The sequence below is a fragment of the Plecotus auritus genome (genome assembly GCF_963455305.1).
Source record: "Plecotus auritus genome assembly, chromosome: 2".
Classification (NCBI taxonomy): Eukaryota; Metazoa; Chordata; class Mammalia; order Chiroptera; family Vespertilionidae; genus Plecotus; species Plecotus auritus.
In genome coordinates, this window is record NC_137771.1 from 10311100 (window position 1) to 10332329 (window position 21230).

The window sequence follows — 21230 nt, forward strand, 5'->3', positions numbered from 1 at the left end:
GAGCAGGTGCTCGGCCTGCGTGTGGGCTTTCAGGAGAGTTGTCTCCGGTGCAGGCTCTTCTGGAGGATAACACCCCCTCCACCAGGGTTTCCCGGAAGGAGGTGCCTCAAGAAGCGAGAACTGTGCAGGCTGGAGGAAAAGGTGAAGGGATGCAGGGGTCCTCAAACTATGGCCCGCGGGCCACATGCGACCCGCTGAGGACATTGATCTGGCCCGCCGGGTGCCGCTGCCTGTCCTGCTTAGCAGCCGACTTGTCCCGGGCCCGCAGTGCGCATAGGAATTTGTTCATAGTTTTTTTTTTTTTAAACTATAGTCCGGCCCTCCAATGGTCTGAGGGACAGTGAACTGGCCCCCTGTTTAAAAAGTTTGAGGACCCCTGGATTAAAGCAACACGGAACAAAACCCAAAACCTCACCCACAGACAACAGTGTGGTGATGACCAGAGGGAAGGGCGGAGGAGGAGGTGGAAGAGGGTGAAGGGGATTAGTGGTGATGAGAGGAGGCTTGGCTTGGGGTGGTGAACAATGCAGTGTACAGATGACGTATTATAGAATTGTACTCCTGAAACCTGTGTAATTTTACTAACCACTGTCACCCCAATAGATTCAATAAAAAGGTTTTAAAAGAGAGGAAAACAAAAGAGGACTGGAAGCTAGGGTTGCCAGGACTATGGGCAGCAGGTTTGGGGTGAAAGGACAGAGAAATGGAAATTTCACTCACCTCCCCCGCCCCCCCCTCCCCCACACTCCCCTGGCATTGCATGGTCTGGACTTGGCTTTGTGGAGGCTGTGAGGGGTTCAGCCTCTTCCCAGATTCCAGAGGCTCCCTGGCTGAGTCTCCAGCACCTGGGCCTTCACTGGGGTGGGGTGCTGAGGAAAGAGGGACAGAGAACCCCCACCCCCTGGGAGCCCCTAGTCTGAGTCTCTGGTCTGAGGGAGGAAATAGCTCCCTGCCCTCTCGCCACTCCTGGGGAGCCCCCATTTTGATGGAGATGCGCCCCTGCCCTTGGTGAACTTCCTGTCTGAGGGGGAGCTATCGCTGCTGCTCTCAGGGTCCCCCAGTAAGGGGTGAGCTGCAGAACCCTGCCTCCTGAGAGCACCCCATTTCCCCCAGCTGGGACGCAGAGCTCAGCCATCAGGGACTGGCTTAGAAAAAGCAATTTTGTTGGCCGTCTCAAAGTCTTGCCCTTCTGGGTCCTGCATTCGGATCAGGAATGAGATCAGGAATGAGCTTTGAGTTGATTGCCTTGGTTCCCTACGGAGGACCCCCGAGCCCCCACCAGCTTCTTTGTCTCCATGGGAAACCTCTTGGTGATTTGAGATGGAATGGAGTTGGGTTGAGGCTCTGGCTAGAGTGACTCTGCAGCAAAACAAGCCGAGTCGTGTTACTGTCGCTTCCTGTTCACCAAGCTCGCACGAGGCCCGGAATTCCAGGCTCCTGCCACACACAGCTGATGAACTGAGCCCCTTTCCAAGGTAAACCCGATCATGTCACTTACCGGCTCAGCCCCCTCCAGCACTTACAATCAACCTCTTCACTGTAGATTTTTAAAAAATATATATTTTATTGATTTTTTACAGAGAGGATGGGAGAGGGATAGAGAGTTAGAAACATCGATCAGCTGCCTCCTGCACATCCCCTACTGGGGATGTGCCCGCAACCAAGGTACATGCCCTTGACTGGAATCGAACCTGGGATCCTTCAGTCCGCAGGCCGATGCTCTATCCACTGAGCCAAACCGGTTAGGGCTTCACTGTGGATTTTAAGGTGGCCCTGCCCACCTCTCCCACCTCTGTCTTAGCACTGTGCTCCCCACATTGGCCACCTTCCTGTTTCTCAAACATGGCAAGCTCATTCCTGCCCCAGAGCCTTTGCACCTCCTGTGCCCTCTGCCTGGAATGCTTTCCCCACCCTCACCCCATTATCCCAGGGCTGATTCCTTCACATTTTTAATGTCTCTGATTAAATGCCTCCTAGAGAGACCTTCCCTGGCCACCCAACCTTAACAGCTCCCTACTTTTTTTTTCTGTGCAGTGGTTTTAATTACCTGGAGTCATCTTTATCTGTTTATTTGTTTCACTGGTCTCTGCACTGGGAACACACACTTCATGAGAGCCCCTTGGTCATCTCATTCATCGTTACCTTCCCAGCACCTAGACCCATGCCAAGCACATAGTAGGAGCTCAAGAACATCTGCTGAATGAATGAGACCATATTAGGAACGGGGCCTGTAGCGAGCTCCCCCTCACCAGGTCCCTGTAATCCTCATGACAACTTCCACTCACAGATGGGAAACTGAGGCCCAGGCCTGTGAAGTTACTGAGGAAATGAGCTCTAATAGCAGGTCTGACGGAAATACATGTTCCGTCCAACATCTTCCTGCAGTTTCAGGTTTCTGTGCTCTTTACAGAGGAAGTGGAAAGGAGGAAGCTCACCAGGCACTGCCCCGGACTAGCCCTCCGGGTTCAGGTTTCTCCTCCCCTGCACTTCTTCCTCCCTCATTGTTTTTGCACGTACTGCTCTACCATTCACATTCTCCTATGATCTTTACACAGTCTTTGTAAACGATTTCGAATGGGTGTGGAACAGTCCACCGAGTGGGTACGTCTGAGTTACCTGACTGTCCCCAATGGTTGGGCACCTAGGTTGTTTCCAGTCTGCTGTGCTGGAGTTGTCTGCATTTGAGCAACATCTGGATGTTGTAGATGAAGCTCAAGGGTCCGTCCGTTCACTCTGTGACCAGATTTTACTGTGTGCTGGTCCCTGTGCTGAGCAGGGGGTACTGACGGGCCTGAGGTTCAGTGTCTGCTGTTAGAGATCATAGTCCAGGGTGGGTGGCGCTGAGCAGACACAGGGTGACGTAGGTGTCACAGGGTGGCGTCGGTGTCACGGGGCTGGACAGTGGAGAACCGCGTGCAGAAGGTGGTCCGGTGCAAGGGCGGTCGGGGTGCCTCATGGAAAGGGGCATCATCCCGAGGGGGAGTCTTCAGGTGCTGAAAGGCTGTTGCTAGGAGGGCACTGGGTGATGCACACAGCACGTAGGTCACCGTGAGGGCGGAGGCATGGCCGCGTGGTTCCTCCTGAGTGTCCTTCCCACACAGGCTCGGGTCGGCCTGGCGTGGAGGGAGCCTGCCAGGACAGAGCTGAGGCAGAGGCGGGCGGAGTGCCGAGTTAAAGAATTTGGACTTTGTCCTGCAGTGGATGGGAATTCTGACTGTCCTCTCTCTTTAAAAAAGAGGTTTTCTTTAAAAGACCAAAATTATACATACACCTATTGAAAAAAAAAATCAAGTAGCATAGAATGGTTCATCCCCAGCCCCCTTCCTGGGGGGAAATACTTGTCACCTGTTTCTGTTTTTAATTCACCTGGCATGACTGTAACTTGTCTGCCCTGCCGGTTCCTGGCTTATCCCTTTTGGACATTCTGTGTTGCCTCCCCGCTGTAAAAAGTGAGGATTTGGCTCACAGCACCCACCTCTCTTCCCAGTAATTGTGTTGGTTGCCTTTGTAACTTCAGATAATATGTCAGCAGCTGCTTCCTTCCATTGCCTTTAGTTCTTTCTCTCCTGTCACAGTGGCATGCTGGAGCCGGGTCCTGTCAACTCCTAAGAGCCTGGTGTGTGTGAATTTCTCCCTGCTCCTTGTTTAGTGATGTCGTGTGGGTAGCTTGAGATTGGCCCCGTTGGAAGTATTTACACCATGGGAATTGGCAGACACGACACACCGGGGTACCTCTTCCTGTTAAACAATTACCAACACGCCACTGCTGGGCTTCTGGGGTTTCCTTCCGGCCTCAGCTGGTTCAGGCAGAGGCCAGAGTAGCGTGGCCTCCAGGTGTTTGGCTGGCCCAGCACCAACACCCCCACTCTGTCCGCAGCAAAGCTTCGAGGCGCACCAGGATGAGGCCGTGAGCGTGACGCACATGGTGAAGGCAGGCAGCGGCGTCTGGATGGCTTTCTCCTCCGGCTCCTCCATCCGCCTCTTCCACACGGAGACTCTGGAGCACCTGCAGGAGATCAACATCGCCACCAGGACCACCTTCCTCCTGCCAGGTGAGGCTGCAGGGGCCTCGTCCCAGGCCTGTGGAGGGAGGGCGCTGACATTGGCAGCCGGCAGAGGTGCATCCTGCCCAGTCCATCTCATTAACCTTGTGGGAGCCTTGGGTCAGCCTGGAAACTGGGCCTCCAAGGGAGGAAGAGGTGGGTTTAGAATGCGAGCCCAGGACTGTCCTTTTAAAGCCCTGCTCGCTGTCACCACGTGCCCCCTCACCCTGCAGCACAGAGGGTGCGGGCTCGCAGGAAGTGAGGCTCCGAGCTCAGCGGACTCTCCCAAGCCAGGCAGCTGCTAAAAAGCCACTCTGGGTGAGAAGCAGGCCTGTCTACACCTGCCACTCCTCAGAGGGACAAAAAACCAATTCTGCCTCGAATCACCTTCAGGATGAGGTGAAGGGGAAGAGCAAGGGCTGAGCAAGGGGCTCTTCTCTTAGAGGTTTTTCTAAGAAAGACAGCTGTCCCTTTTAGTTCCCTGGCCAGGCTGGGAGGTGGGGTTGGACAGCATCCCCGGGGGCCTGTGCTTCCTCCTGCAGAGCTGTTGGTGAGAGGTGATGGAGAGGATTAAGGTTGGAGCGCACCTAACCCCTGTCCCGTATCTGTCTGAGGCTTTGGTAGAATTGGCTCCAGGCATTTCCCTTACCATCTGCAGCCCATGCTGCCACCCAGACCCCTGCAGGCTGTGCTGGGAGAGCCAGGGCGGCCACCTGCTCAGGGCCCATTCCTGCCCACAGCTGGCCTTAGAGCAGACGACAGAGCCAGCTGCAGCAGCCTGCCTTGCCTTCCTGCTTGGCCCAGCTTCCACCAGACAGGCCGACTGACCCGCGTGGGTCTGGGAGGAGGAAGAAGCTCCCTCTTGCCCAAGCACTGCAGGCTCAGCTGGTCTTAGCAGCTGGGGAGCTGAAGAGCCCTGGGGCCAGGGGCAGAGCAGGCATGGCAGGCTGAGGGCCTGGCACCGATGTTACCAGGACTCAGCAGATGGGCTATGGCGTCGCTAAAAGCGACTGACCTCCCATTGTGTGAGGCTGGACTGAGGGCAGGCATGCTAGCCAGCACTTTGCGGCCATGGGAGCCTGTCTTACCCCAGAGGCATGGTTCCTGACCCCACACAGAGCACCTGGAAATCACCCTGGCCCCTGCTTCCTCCCAGCTAGTTGAGACTGTCCTTGACTTGTGGCCACAGGGGATCTTGTACTAACAACAAGGTCAACAACAAACAACGACAGTGTATAATTAACTACCACCCCGCCATGAGCCCTACCGTGCGCGAGGTCCCAGGCGCTTTACCTGCAGGGTCTCACTTCATCTTAACCCCACGAGGTGGGGGTTGTCCCCGCTGTACAGTTGCAGAAACTGAGGTTTGTTCAGCAGGTCAGGAGGCTGGTCTGTGGTCATGCTGCCTGCCAGAGGCAAGACTGGGATCACAAGAGGTCATGTCAGACTCACTTCAGAGTCCCACTGTGTGTAATGCGGGAAGGGATGACTTTAGAGGAGCCCAGAGTCCTGGCTCAATCACATAGGGCAGTGGTCGGCAAACTCATTAGTCAACAGAGCCAAATATCAACAGTACGATTGAAATTTCTTTGGAGAGCCCAATTTTTTAAACTTAAACTTCTTCTAACGCCACTTCTTCAAAATAGACTCGCCCAGGCCGTGGTATTTCGTGGAAGAGCCACACTCAAGGGGCCAAAGAGCCGCATGTGGCTCGCAAGCCGCAGTTTGCCGACCACTGACATAGGGTGTTGGGCAGGTCTCTTTGCCTCCCGGAACCTCTGGTCCCTCTATGGGACTGGACGTGGTTCCGGGCTCCTGGTAAATGCCATCAGGTGTGGGAAGGCACCTTGCCCAGGTCTGGGATGTGGGGTACACCAGGAGAAGAAAAGCCCCCTAACCTGTTCCCTGGGGGTGGGAGGGGCTTGTGGGGCCCGTGTTATGGGTCTTTTTCTTTTGCAGCTTTATTTTTTTTGTATTTCATAGGATTTAGCCATTCTACAAAGTAAATCCATTTGGCTATGATAGATGTGTCTCTGTATCACAAAATATTCCCCCATTCATGCTGATAGCTAAATTATTTCAAGTTAGTGGGATAAGGAGGAAATCGCCCAATCTCTGGGCCTTTCTGAGCGTGTCAATCTCATCTGTGGGAGTGGGCAGAGTGAGAGGAAGAGTCACGGTTACCGGGGCCCAGAGGTGGATTTGTGGGCAGATCGGCTGCAGGTGGAAAAACTTCAGCTCCCACGGCGCACCTGACTCACGGTGGACGTTCAAAACACGCTCCCACGCCCCCTGGCTGAGCTGTTCTTTGCACTTACCCCTCAAAGAAGGGAGAGCGTTCATCATGGTGATGATTATCTCAGAGCCAGGTAAACCGAGGCCCGGGAGGTTAAGCGACAGGCCCAAGGTCACGCTGCTGACGAGGCCGGAGCCAGGGCGCGAATCGCAGCTCTCTCACAGATTACTGTGCCGTCCCCCTTCCTGGGCTTCAGTTTCCCCATCTGTACGGTGAGGGGCCGAGATTTGAGTCAGAGCTTGACTATGCCATGTAGGGCAGCCCGGAACCCGGAGTCGGGCAGGCCCTGCTGGAATCCTGGCTCTGCCGCTGTGCAGCCCTGGGACTGGGAGCGGGTGGGGAACCTCTCTGATCCTTGGGCCCTGCCTCTCAGGGAGGTGTGTGCCTGAGACGGGGCAGCCTCTGGCTTGAGTAAGTCTCAGTCCCCGATGGTGCTGTGCATGGTCATCGGCTCCATCATGCCTCCTCGGCCACCCCCATCCCTGGTCACACTGGCTACTGTGGGCCATGCATCTCCCAAGGAGCTCCTTGCTCACCCCCACCCTCCAAGTCCATGCCCTTCCCACCTCATCAGCTACATCAGAGCGGACAGAGCCATCCCCTACGCTCGCCGGACCTCTTTGGGGCTGGGCCCTGGGCACGTCCGGGATGGAGGCTGCGGTTCCCGGGTACAGGGCTTCCCGAAGGTTACTGCCCTGGGCCTTCTCCCCCTGGCCTGACCGTTTCTACACCGCACTGAGAGCCAAGGGCCCCCACACCTGAGGGATGCTGGGCTGGAGCTAGCATGGGGCAGAGGGCCGCTTCAAACCCACCCACCTTGTGCCTCGGCTAAAGAACAACAGAGCAGGACTCTTACATTCTTTATTAGAAATATTTAGAAAAGGCTTTTAAGTATTTTTTCTTCACCCACACCAGCAAATGAAATAATTGCATAATTAGTAATAAATTTGTTCCTCCTTTACGCGTGGATTTCTTTAAGGGGACATAAAATATTTATCACGCTTCCTTCCCCCCGACCCCCGTCTTCTCCTCGGCACCCGACTGGTATTAATGCATTTTTGAGCCTAAATTCCCTCCTCCTCTTAACTAGACAGGTCATTAATAAAATGTTCTCCGAGAGCTCGAGCTTTTTAAAGTTGCATATCTCCAGACAGATGGCTCGGGCGAGCTGCACACTGCTGCATTAAGTCTCTGTGATAAAATATTTATCCACCATTAGAATTTTTTTCTCTCGGACTGTTTGTGAGGTGCCTTGCTCTTTCCCTCGAGGCAGAGGGGGAGGAGGAAGGGCCCCAGAGTGAGGTCTGATGATGAAGTCATTTCTCAATTCCGGCATCTCTTTCGGTTTCTCGCTGCCTTCCTTTTTGCTCGCTGGGTTTTGACTATGGGGATGGTGGTGGGAGTGGGGGGCGGGGGGATGCAGGGGCATCAGGAAATGATCTCCTTCTGGTCTTCAGGCTCCCGGGGCCTCGGAAAAGGAGGTGAGGCGCTCGAGATGAAAAATTTGCCACTGTTTCCGTGCTTGGCTTTATTGTTTTTGTGGGTTTATGGCTCTGGCGGAGCTGGTCTGAAGAGTCTAGGTCCTTTTAATAATTATAGCTGTTTTTCTAATAGCCTGCCTTTATTGATTGTGTCCTAGGGCTAAGAGCTGTGCTCAACCGTGTATATATATTATCTCTATATATACTGTATATGTACATGTATATTTCTAATAATCATAAAATTGAGCAAGGTAGGTTTGTAATAGTCATTGATCAGTGAAAGTGACGTGTTAATTCACACAGTTAGTCAGTGACATCAGCACCCATGTCCTTTTCCACTTTCCTATATCTTTCATTCATTCATTCATTCATTCATTCACCCACCCATTTACTCACAGATACTGTTTGAGTGTCTGCCATGGGCCGTGGTACTGGGAATGGACCTTGAGCACGGATAGGCCTCTGCCCTCATGAAGCTTATATTTGGGACAGCGAACAGGAAATAAGGAGAGGGAAGAAGAGGGTAGTTATAGGCCTTGGCCAGGGCCAGCGGGGAAGACAGCTGGTGACGAGAGGGAGCTCGTAGCCTGAGTCTGTTGCTCGGACTTCCCGGGGGCTGGAGCGGGACCGGAGGTGTCCTAGTAGTTGATGCAGGTGTGAGGCAGAGTCCCGGCTCCACGGACCTGCAGATGCTGCGTGTGAAATAAATAGTGCCTGCCGTCAAGTGATGAACTGGCTTTTTTTTTCCGGTGTGGTTTGCATTTCCACATTGAATCAATACTATGAATATGACTTTTTGAGTTTGCATCGTATCGCCAGACTCATATATCTCCCTGCCTGCTGACAGCTCCATTTGGCTGTCTAACGTGCATCTCAAGCAACACATCCGGCGGAGAACTTGGACTTCCACCCCAAGCCCGCTCCTCCCCCATCTCAGTCGGTGTCACTGCCATGTACCCGGCTGCACGAGACGAAACCCTCGGAGTTGCCCTTGATTCCTCCCCTTTCTCTCCTCCCACTCTGGTCTGTCAACGGGTCTGTTGTTCTGCATCAAAACGGATCTCGAACCTATTGGCTTCTCATTTTCTTCCTGCCACCATTGCGTCTCTGTCATCATCTTACGCCCCCTTCTTCTGTCACACTGCAAAAACACTCCTCCGAAATCAGGTCCATCACTCACCTGGTAGACCTTCTGGTAGCTTCTCATCACACTCAGAACGAACAGTCACAGTCCTTACCCCGACTCGTCCTGACCGCCCTCTGCTCATCGCGAGTTTGCCCTGGTCTCCGAGCTGCACTGGCTTTGGTCTGTCCCACCAGCCTGCCAAGCTCCTCTTGTCACAGGGCCTTTGCACGTGCTGTCTCCCATGCACGTGCTGCCTTGATGTGGCTGCCTTCGCCTCGTCATCCTGATCTTGCATCCTCACACCTGCCTCCCCATCCTTCCTGGAAGCAGACTGAGGCATGAAGTCCCAGGACCCCCCTCTGCTGCTCCATCACCCCATTGGAATCCTCTGCTAGTTTTTATGTTCCTCGTTTATGTTTTCACTTCCCACGTTCCCTTTCCAGGGCTGCACGGATACCGGTAGCCACTATTAAAATTAAATGGAATGAAAGAGTCAACCCCTCAGCCCCACTAGCCACATTATAAGTGCTCAATAGTCACGTGGTTAATGGCTATATAATTGGACATTCTGGTAGAGAACATTAGCATCATGCCAGAAAGTTCTAGAGTGTTTGCTCCTCAAGAGCAGGACATTGTGTGCGTGTGGTTCCTCCTGTGCCTCCCATACTGAGGGCGGAATCCTGCACACAATAGGTGCTGGGGATGTCCCGGTGTTCCGACTGAATGGATGGGTGACGATAGGGCACGCTGGGTTAGACAAAGCTGTGCGGGCCCCATAATGAAACCCTTCTTCCGGGGTGACTGGAGCCCCATCATTCTCCTCCGAGACGATTTGCTCTGCAGAGCAGGCCCCTACCCCTCCTCATATGGACCTGAGGCAATCTGCGCAAGAGCAGAGGCATTGGGAGTACCAGGCTGTAGTAGGCAGGGGCTTGAGTGCGGCTCCCCACCCTGCACTCACCAGCTGGGAGAACTCTGGGCCTTAGCATTCCCATCTGGGAAATGGGCATAGCATCTGTGCCTTGCATGCCTCTCAGTGGTTGCAAGGCTTAGCAAACATGAGTGCTCTAAAGCCGACGCTCCAAAGCAGTTTTCTCAACGTGCGGTCCCTGGACCGGCAGCATCCGTGCCACCAAGGACCTTGCTAGAAACGCCGTTTGGGGCCTCATCTCTAGAGGGTTGGCCCCCAGCTGTGAGCCCTCCTGTGGTGCCAATTGCAGGCCCAGGTTGAGGACCACTGCTCTCAGCATCATTTCACACATCACGTGGCATTGTTATTGCCGAGATGCGCGGCAGGAGTTAGAATTTCCTTTCGGGGAGAATCGGCCCCTCTCAGCGGGGCCGAAGGATCTGGGCAAGAAGCGGGCCAACCCTCTGGGAAGCCAGGCGTCCGCTCTGGGCCTCTCCTTCACACCCATTCTCACTGACCCGACTGTTGGCAATGGAACAGCAACTATAATGGCAGACAGCACTGTCTGTGCACACCACGTGCCGGCGCTGGCTTGAGTGACTCACATTCCTCGACTCATTTCATCCTCAGGACGAGGCTATGAAATGTCGTCCTTGCCTGCCCTGCTCTCGGCCACTGGCTGTGCAGCCCACACTGGGTTCCTCCCTGTGAAGAGCAGTGGGACCCTCCTTGCCATCGCTGTTTGCTAAAAAGAAGAGACAGTGCCCAGGGGATAGCCAGCAAGAGCTAATCTGGGCCGACATCAGAAACATGCTCCTTCCTGGCACTGAGCTGTCCTCTTCACTGTCGGGCCCAGGGACTGCAGGGAGGGAGGCCCACGTGGGCAACATGTCCAGCCTGGGCTGGAAAGTGAGGGGCTGCAACAGTTTGTCCGTTTGCTTTGCTTCTCGTATCCACCCTGGCCCCTCCCATGCATCCCATCTGCACCAACCTCCTCTTCACCTCAAACCTGCACCTCCCTGGCTTCACTCCCAGGCGGTGACCCTGGTGTGGGCCCCCTGGGCCTGCCCCGTGTGCCGGAGCACCCAGCCCCTCTATGTGGAAGCTCACAGGGGCCAGCCCCGTGCTCTATGGCGTTCCCTCGTTGCATCCTTGCAGCAGCCCCAGGTTACACGGGAGGAAACTGAGGCTGGGTGAGGGAGCACTCGGCTCTGGCGTCCAGGGGCCAGGCCCCAGCCAGGTCAGCCTCCCAAGCCCCAGCTCTTAACCATACCCCGTCCAGCTTTTTGCTTGTCTCACCGGAGGAGCCCGGGTGGTACCACTTCCTCAATTTGAGGTGGCTCCCAGAACCCACTGCTGCCCCCAGGGAGCATTCTGCTCATGCTGACCTCTCTCACTGCAGGCCAGAAGCACGTGTGCGTGACCAGCCTCCTGATCTGCCAGGGTCTGCTCTGGGTGGGCACCGACCAGGGTGTCATCGTCCTGCTACCCGTGCCTCGGCTGGAAGGCATCCCCAAGATCACAGGTGAGGTTCTGGGAAAGTCTTGTCGGGGCCCAGGAGTCAGCTGCAGATGGAGGGCCTGGGGGCATGGTGAATCATGTCCAGGTGTTTGGGGGTGTCTTTTCTCCACTTCTCTCGGTCATCTCAGGCAGCACTGTGGTACAAGGCAATTAAATCATCTCAGCCCCATAGTCTCCCACTTTCTGAGTCTCAGTTTCCCAGTCTGGCAGATGGGCACAGTAGTGCATATTGGCCAGGTGGTTTGAAGACTGGCTGAGACACCTGACTGATAGCAGAGGCTCTGCCGGGCCCATTCTGCTCCCTCCCCACAGCAGCTTCAGAATGTCCAGGCTCCAGAGATAGATATACCTGAGGGCTCCTTGGGGTGGGGGCTATGTACAAATGTGTGTGCGTAGATTAGAGGAGGGTCTCCCCTGATGTGTGGCAGCAGGGCCCAGGAGGATAAGTGGGTCAGGGAGGACCCCAGAGCTCTGGGCCACTCTTTGCCTCCTCCCTGAGAGCAGGGGTGCATGGGAGGGAGGAGCCCCAAGGGAGGCCAGCCCCACCAGATCTCAAGCTCTCTGCTAAAGAAAAACCCTAAATTCTGAGATTTCCTGCTTGCATCATATAGGTCATATTCGTCCTGGGCTGGGTCCTGGGGTTGCAGGGATGTACTGGGCAGAGACCCTGCCCCCAAGGAGTGATGGTCTGGTGGGGCGGCTATAGTCCAGGGTGGCAGGTGCTAAGTGGGGGCCCACGGGCTCTGGGCACAGAGACAGAGTGATCAGCTCTCCATGGTGATTTCCGGAAGGATGTGCTGTGGAGGAGCTCGAGCTGGGCTTCCACGGATGTTATAGAATCAGGCGGGTGGGAAAGGCTCTGTAGATGGAGGCAATGGCTTGGGCAAAGGCCCTGAGCCGTGCGGGTGGCTCAGGCAGGGAGCTGCAGGCGCTTCCACACTGAGGGTCCCCCGGTGCTTTATAAGGTCACTCTTGTCCTGCTTCACCCAAGAAAGTAGCCTGTAGCATGGGAGAGCCCTACCCCAGACCCATGGCCCCCTGGCAAGGTTCCAATATAGATTGCAGTTACAACCCGCCCCCCCCACCCCCCGCAAACCCCACAATCAGAAAGTTCTCCCAGAGACGTGTGGGTGCCTTGCTTAAAGCTCTGGACCTTTGGCCCCTTCTCTCTGCCCCACGTCTGCAGGGAAAGGCATGGTCTCCCTCAATGGTCACTGCGGGCCTGTGACCTTCCTGGCCGTGGCTACCAGCATCTTGGCCCTGGACATCTTACGGACTGACCAGGAGGAGGCCGAGGGCCCCAAGGCCGAGGAGGACAAGCCGGACGGGCAGGCTCCTGAGCCAGCGCCCGCACCCTCCAGCCATGTGGGCCGGGAGCTGACCCGCAAGAAGGGCATTCTCCTGCAGTACCGGCTGCGCTCCACGGCCCACCTCCCCGGCCCGCTGCTCTCTGTGCGGGAACCTGTGCCCGCCGATGGCTCCGCCCTGGAGCACAGCGAGGAGGACGGCTCCATCTATGAGATGGCCGACGACCCTGATGTCTGGGTGCGCAGTCGGCCGTGCACCCGCGATGCCCACCGCAAGGAGATCTGCTCCGTGGCCATCATCTCGGGCGGGCAGGGCTACCGGAACTTCGGCAGTGCCTCGGGTGTGGGCGGGAGGCCGGCCCCCTGCGGGGAGACGGACAGCACCCTCCTCATTTGGCAGGTGCCACTGTTGACGCTATAGCCCCCACCCAGGGAGCAGAGCTGCAGCCGTGCCCCGCTCTCGGTCGCCGTGGGACCTTCGGCCGGCCAGGGCCCCCGGGAGTGTGGGTGGAATCGCCTTCCAGGGACCTGAACAGGGCTGTGTGGATGGGCCTGGGTCTCTAGTTACTACCCCAGGTGGACAGACTGGGTCTCTAGTACCACCCCAGGTGGACAGGCTGGGTCTGTAGTTACTACCCCAGGTGGACAGACTGGGTCTCTAGTAGCCACCCCAGGTGGACAGGCTGGGTCTGTAGTTACTACCCCAGGTGGACAGGCTGGGTCTGTAGTTACTACCCATGTGGACAGGCTGGGTCTCTAGTAACCACCCAGGTGGACAGGCTGGGTCTCTAGTTACTACCCATATGGACAGGTGGGGTCTCTAGTTACTACCCATGTGGACAGGTGGGGTCTCTAGTTACTACCCATATGGACAGGTGGGGTCTCTAGTTACTACCCAGGTGGACAGGCTGGGTCTCTAGTTACTACCCAGGTGGACAGGCTGGGTCTCTAGTTACTACCCAGCTGGACAGGCTGGGTCTCTAGTTACTACCCATGTGGACAGGCTGGGTCTCTAGTTACTACCCATGTGGACAGGCTGGGTCTCTAGTTACTACCCATGTGGACAGGCTGGGTCTCTAGTTACTACCCATGTGGACAGGCGGGGTCTCTAGTTACTACCCATGTGGACAGGCTGGGTCTCTAGTTACTACCCATGTGGACAGGCTGGGTCTCTAGTTACTACCCATATGGACAGGCGGGGTCTCTAGTTACTACCCATGTGGACAGGCAGGGTCTCTAGTAACCACCCAGGTGGACAGGCGGGGTCTCTAGTAACCACCCAGGTGGACAGGCAGGGTCTCTAGTAACCACCCAGGTGGACAGGCCTGATCTCTAGTAACTGTCTTGGCTGAGCAGAGGAAAACCTCTTCCTGTTAAAACAAGATAAAATTTGGAGTTTGGGGGAGGGGCTTGGGTTTGTGGAGAGGGAAGACTCCTCTGGAGGAAATGGCCTTTTTTAAAAAACAAAACACAAAACCTCACAACGGCCTGGCAAGCCCAGCGCCTCTTGTCTGGCCGAGCGGGGCTCAGAGGTGGCCACGCGGCCCTCCTGAAGGGCGTGAGCGTGTGCGTGTATGAGAGCGTGTGGGCTGGTGTGTGAATATATATAAATACGTATATATGGTGTATATTATCTGTGTATAAATAAAGTCTGTACATATTGGAGCTCTGGGAGATGCTGGAATAAAAGGCGAGAATAACATCGGTGCTTGGATTGAGGGGGTTTTCTTTTTGGGATGGGACATGGGGAGAGACCGAGAGCAGCTGCCTCTGGGTGGGGAGTGTTCGGGAGCCGGAGTGACACTGCCCTCGGCAGGAGTGGCCGAGGCCCCGCACCTGAGGACGTGCCACAAGAGCAGCCCCAGGACTGTGCCGTTCCCTGTGGTCGCCATTGGTCATCGATGGCTACTTAATTTTTAAAATTAATTACAACTAACTTAAATGACAAATTCAGTTTCTCATCCCATTAGCTTGCAGAGCCCCACAGGTGAGTGCCGGCTGTCGGACAATAGGAGGTGGACAGGCCTGGGTCTCTAGTATCCTTTTCCACCACCCTGGAAAGTTCCCTTCTGCTCGAGAAGGGGCTCTTGGAAACTTCTTTTCTGAATATCTATAACAATAAAAGGGCAATATGCTAATTAGACCGGACGTCCTTCTGAACATCCTTCCTTCCGGACAAAGTCGCAGTGGGCGGGGGGCCGAGGCAGAGGCAGCTGAAGCAGAGGCGGCAGAGGCCCCTGGCCGTGGTGGTGGTGGGCGGGGGCCCGGGCCAAGGCCCTTGCACGAATTTCGTGCATCGGGCCTCTAGTGATTTGATAAAAAGGCTGGGCCCCAGCTCTGGAGGGTACGGAGGCAGGACGCCTTGGCTCTGCCAACCTGGGAAGGAAGGAAGCTGGGGCTTCACCACATGGAAGGTTGGTTCTGGGTTGTTGCTATGGGCAACAGAGCAAGGCAAGGATGGGGCTGAGGCCCCTGAGTCTGAGGGAAGATGGGGTGAGTGCTGGTGGTGGAATATGGGGTGAGTGCTGGTGGTGGGAGCAGAGCCCGGGCTGTGGGGCAATTGGCAGGTGGGGCTGCTCGGGGTCCTGGATTCCTTCTGGCTCGATCTCCATCCTTATATTCCCAGAGCTGCCTGCACGCTAAAAAACAAAAGCCAAACCCACCGTCCAAAAGGGAAGTGTTTCCCCCACCTTCCCTCCCAGCCATCTCTGTCATCTGTCCGAGAGTCTGTCCACCCACCCGCCCATCTGTTCTCTCTTCCACACTCACCAAGAGCGGCCCCAGGACGGGGGAGAAGGAAAGCAGGGCCCAGTGGAGATGGGAGGCACACCTCTCACCTGGACCCTCTGAGCAGCTCGAAGCTCTGGGAAGCCAGCGAGAAGAGCCGGCGCGGAGAGGATGTTTCCGCCGGGTCCTAACCACCCGGTGGGGCCGCACTCCCTGGAGGAGCCAGTCTCACATCCACATCTGCAAGATTCAGGCACCGTGTTGGTTGCTGGGGCCATGGAGGTGAGCAGGGCAGTGGCATCCCTGCCCTTAGGAAGGGCATGGTTAGAGGGCAGGGCAGGCAGAGGTGCCAGCAGGTGTAGGCTTGGGGTCGGGGAGGGTGTGCCGAGAAAGGGGGAGGGCCTCTGGCAGGGGGCGGCCTATGGAAGACGGGGTGTGTAGCGTGTCGTGGTTGGCTCGATTGCCAGAAGGCAAGGAGTGGCTGGGGGAGCTGTGTATGCAGGAACCATGGCCATGGGCACTGACCAACGACATTCCGTTCCAGCTGAACTCATCTTCTCCGAGCCTCAGTTTCCCAATTTGTATGAAAGGGAGACTCACTACTGTCCTGCCCACCTCTCACGGGAGAGGAGTGTCCTATCTAAGTATGAGTGGGACAAAGTGCACGATGCTCAGGTCCATTACCAAGTGCCCTGCAGGGTGGGGCTCCCACGGGTGCCTCTATCCCGTTCGTCAAATGCCGGTCAAGACTTTTCCTAGACCCTCCGAGTGACTAGTGGGTAGAGGCTGGTGAGCAAGCCTGAAGCCTAGGATCCTGCAGGCCTGCGTTCAAGGACAGCCCCGCCAAAGACCTGCCGTGTGTCTCCCAGCCTCAGTTTCCCCATCCCTAAAGTGGGGACCACGGCCAACACCTTGCACGAGGGCTGTGGACCAGTGGTGACCAGCCCACGGAAACTCCAACGGCGGCTTTGTGATCATTCCTGACGTCATCGCAGTCGCCTGGCTGCGCACTATCGGAGACAGACGGCTTTTGCTAAGACGTCTCCCCTTTTGCTCAGGAGTGGGCGTCTGAGAGCTCTGTGGATCTGTTAGATCCTGGATCTGTGGATCTAATGGGCCTGTGACATCCATCACCGAGACAACGAGGACTTTGCTGCTTTAGTGAAATTATCAGATCAGGCAACACTCATTTCCGAGTCTCTGACAACAGCAAGGGAGGATGGGGGCATCGGAAAAGACTCCGAGACGTGCGGCGGATGTGCCTTGCGCCTGAGAGGGGGCCCTCGCTTTAGATGCGGATCAGAGTAACAATAACCATGGCACATGGGCGTGCCAGCTCATTTCACCCACTCGGCCCCTCCCCTTGCCTCATTCTGCAGGCGAGGGACCTGAGGCTCAGGGAGGGTAAGTAAATGCCCGAGGAAGCGTCAGGGCCAAGACCGAGGTCTGTCTGCCACCACAGCCAGACTTTTAGCCAGCAGGGGACGCCCCCTCCGAGAGCAAAACATCCCACTAGACCAGGGCTGGGCAAACTTTTTGACTCGAGGGCCACAATGGGTTCTTAAACTGGACCGGAGGGCCGGAACAAAAGCATGGATGGAGTGTTTGTGTGAACTAATATAAATTCAAAGTAAACATCATTACATAAAAGGGTACGGTCTTTTTTTTTATTTCAATAGTTTTATTCATTTCAAACATTTTAACAAGAAGAATGTAAACACTAATTATTATAATTTGAAACTTCAAAAAATGGAGGAATCATAGCACAATAACATACCTTATATTGAAGATGGCAAAGGCAAAATAAAATTGCCTAACAAAGGAAAGGTACAAAAGCCTTTCAAATTAAACTTAAATATAATAAAATAATTTAAAACTAAAACAAATAGAAAAGAACAAAATGTGTAAAGAGTAAATTAAACATTTTCTTTAGTGCAACTTCCAAATTATGCCCGGGACGTAGATGTAGATGGCAATGTAGACTGGGTTGAAAGGTTTTTGGTCTTTAAAACATCAACATCAGTGGGAACAGTGTTGTTGGTCTCCTTTTTAGCTAATGCTCTGATACTGTGCTCTCCAGGGGCGTGTCTCCCTACATCACCACGATAAGGTGTCTACGCATTCCCAGGGTGATGTCGGGGGATGCGTCCGCGGGCATTACAAGGAGCCTCTGGAAGATTGAGAGGTTGTTCCTTCTACTGAATGGGCGGATATAAATGGGCAGAAGAAGGAGCTGTGGCCGAGTTTCCCGACGTTGCCATGTTAACACTGCTGCTGGTGAAGGAGCGGAGGGGAGAGCAAGAGAACCCTCCGCTCTTTCGGCTCCGCGGGCCGGATAGAACAGCCGAACGGGCCGGATCCGGCCCGTGGGCCGTAGTTTGCCCACGGCTGCACTAGACACTTGAACACCTTTGCTGGCCTGACACTAGGCTCAAGTCACTGGGGATATAACATTGTCTCTGTGCTCCTCGTGAGACCCCCAGTCCAGCAAGCAGGATGCTGATGCCAAGGAGATGCAACCAAGGCAGGCTTCCTGGAGGCAGTGGGGTGTGGTGCACACATGTGGGCTTTGGAGTGATGCAGATTTGGGTTTGAATCTTGGCTCTATCACGTATTTCCTGTGTGGCCTTAGACATGTGATAATCTGTGCTGCCATGGCCTACACTGAATAAATGGTCCATGACGCCTTCCTTGCGGGGTGGCCCTGAGCACCCAGGAGGTGTTAGGTATCTGCTGTTACTATTATTACTACAACCCCTCATCCTGCTGCTATTCCTATCAGCATCATCTCAGTGAATTCTCGAAATTAACCAGAACGTGGAGGCTGAGAGGATTCAGTAACCCAGAAGGGGGACAAGGACAGGGTGGGGGGTCTGCATTTCTGGGGAGGTCTGGTTCTGGAAGGGACTGGGCTGAAGGTGGGGGTTGGGATTGTGTTCTGGCCTGAGCTGTCTTGGTCTGTTTTTAAACCCTGAGCCTAGGAGGAGACAGACCCCAGGTGGCCCTCCCTGGAGCCAGAACCATGACAGGCTCCTGGGCACAGGCCTCTGGCCCTGTCAGAGAGGAACCAGCCCTCCTGCCACCAACATATTTGGTGTGACCCAGGGCACACACATAGAAGCCCAGGCACTGCCTGTTGTTCCGTGGGGGTGACGGAGCCTCCGAAGCCTGCTTTCTCGTGGGCGTGTGTGTCCATGAGGGGCGTGGTCCCATGGGGATGGAGTGTGAGCTTCAGCCACCGAACAGGGGGATGCCAACAGCACTGACCCAACCGGTCCGATGGGGGAGACAGAGCTAGCCGCCGGGAACTTTCCCAGTCTGATGGGAGAGGCCCTGGTTCTCAGGAAGCTCCCAGGCTGATGGAGGACTCAAGCCCCTCTCACCTGGTTGGACGGGGAAGCTGCCAGTCTGATGGGAGACATCCGTCTGCCCCTAAGAACCCTAATTCTGATGGGGGAGACCTAGCCTCACTCTCAGGCTCACCTGCCCGTTGGATGGGGAAGATGTAGTTTCTGCCTGGGAGGAGACCCCTAGCCTGAGGGAGACCCCCCGGGTGAAGTGGGGGATAAATTCTTTGCTCTCGGGGCGCTCCCCGTCTAACAGGGGAGATGGGACCCTTCACGTGAAGAGACTTCATAATAAGACACACGAAAGGAACTTTTAAATGATGCAGACCTGTTTCCGGCGCTGCGAACTACTCCCAACTCACCATTTACACTTTCCTGGAGCCTGCAAATAGCGAGAATGTGTAAATTGAGGAAAATTAATATAATTACCTGAGCTATTTCTTGTCATCTTTTCATGTCAACAGAAGCCACAAACCTTTCCTGGTGAGAAGCGGGTGGTTATGGGCTCTGTCCCCGATGAGACAACTGGCTCCTTCTCTGCAGGGAGCAGACTCTGATGGGTGCGCCCCACGAGCTCTGGAAGCCGCCCGCCCGACAGATGGGCCGGGCTGCGTGGTGGAGAGGGCGCCTGGGCCCTGAGGCAGGAGACGTGGCTCGAGGTTTGGCACCAGGGTGTAGGTGATCCACAGGTCCCTGAGCCTCTGGGAACCCAAGTCCTGCCCAACACTAGTCCAAACGTGCTGAAGTCTTGCGGGGTCCAGGGACTGTATGTGGTTAGAGCAGTATGTCCCTGACGGCCATGAACTGTCACACCCATCCCCAGAGGAGGTGCTATTATTATCCCCACTTTACAGATGAGGAAATTGAGGCTCAGGGAGGTGAAGTCACTTGCTCAGTGTCACACAGCACAGAAGACCCAGGGCTTAGGGTCTCAACACTGCCACCCCTTCCTTAGCCCATTTCCTGGACCCAGACCCCTCCACTCTGCCACCCAAGGACCCTGTGTGAAGACAGGTGCCCAAACAAACCACAGTATGTTTGCAAACCGTGAGCATCAGTCTCCTCTTCTGGAAACTTGGGGATATTAACGGCATTGACTGCCTGGGCTATTTGAGGATGAAATGAGTTAATTTATGTTAAATAGTCAGAGCCGTTCCTGGCCCATGGGGAGCCCTCATTAACTTGATTATCATCTTGCGCAGGAGCCCTGCCCGGGGTCTGTGCTGGGATGCTCCTCGGCAGAGCGTTAAACGCCCAGGCATGCCGCGAAGCCCCTGGCGCCTCTCAGAGAGGGATAGCTGAGCTCCCCCGGCGTGCGAACGTGGCGGTTTGTGCAGAACCTCTAACAGTTCTGCTGGCTGAGGACTCACCCACGCCGGTGTCACTCACCAAGGATTTTGGGAAATAAAGGCAAAGTGCAGGGAACACCATCGTGACGAATAGACTAATAGAACTGTTAGTTGGATCCAGAAATAGATGGTGTAAATTTGCAGAAAACAGTGTTTGAGCAAGCATATCCTGGAGTAGGTTTCATTCATTCATTCATTCATTCATTCATTCATTCATTCTTTGTCCACTCACTCATTCATCATTCATTCCTTTACTCACGCAATCATTCTTCCATGCATTCATTATTCATTCTCTCACTCATTCCTTCATGCATTCATCGGTTCAGTAAGTGTCTACTGCTGGTTGCTGTGTGCCAGTTCAGGGCGGGGCAGTAGAGCCAGGGCAGCCAATGAGTACACACTGCCTCTGCGTTCCTGGAGCAGAGCTCCCAGCCTCACGGGCAACAGGTTTGAAAATAGAAGCTTCACAAGCCCAACATGTGGGGATGAGGACATTGGCTTGGGGGTCTCACAGATATGGGACCTGCTTGGGCTACATGGGGGGAGGGGCCTCAGGACCATCCTTTTCCAGGCCCATCTGGAGGGAAGGGAGATCCACCGTGAAGCTGGACTGTAAATCCAGGGCTTGGGTTCCAGGGACTGGGGGGCTGCGGCCGGGGAGGCCGGCTCCATTCTAGAAGGTCTGAGTTCTTGTCAGCCTGAATCTAACTCCGACAGACAGAGACGATCTTTCCCCCTTTTATTTCTGCTGAACTAGGTGACCAGGCCTTTTCCTTTGGCAAAACCAGGGACATGCATTTTCATGCTGTTTTGCATAAATCAGGAAACTCATTTGCATCCATTTGCATGTTTTGCTGGATGTGATGTTTGAGACGCCCAAATTTAATTTGTGTAAAATGAAATAAGTGTGTTGATTTCACCCCCTCTCCGCTGGCCTGAACCCCACAGGCAGGGATGAAGGAGCTCAGAGGTGCTGGTGGTCTCCATTGGATGGTTAGACTAGAGAAGGACTCTGGGGCCAGCTCTCCCCGTGCTGCTCGGGACTGAGGGGGAAGGAGAACCTTTGGGCAACTGGGTATAGGTGAAACCACAGGGCAGGGTGTCCTCAATGGCATATCACAGA

General features: G+C 55.1%; 1 protein-coding gene across 4 annotated transcripts in view; it reads left to right on the forward strand.

The window, feature by feature from the left end:
- ARHGEF10L (Rho guanine nucleotide exchange factor 10 like) overlaps positions 1-14386 on the forward strand; it is a 134842-nt gene extending 120456 nt beyond the window's left edge. For all 4 annotated transcript variants that reach the window (XM_080655899.1, XM_080655901.1, XM_080655900.1 and 1 more), the window contains 3 exons: positions 3878-4052; positions 11259-11381; positions 12564-14386. In XM_080655899.1, the coding sequence (XP_080512025.1) occupies positions 3878-4052; positions 11259-11381; positions 12564-13105 (840 nt within the window). In that variant the 3' untranslated portion in view covers positions 13106-14386. The remainder of the gene's footprint in view (positions 1-3877; positions 4053-11258; positions 11382-12563) is intronic.
- Positions 14387-21230: the final 6844 nt, after the last annotated feature.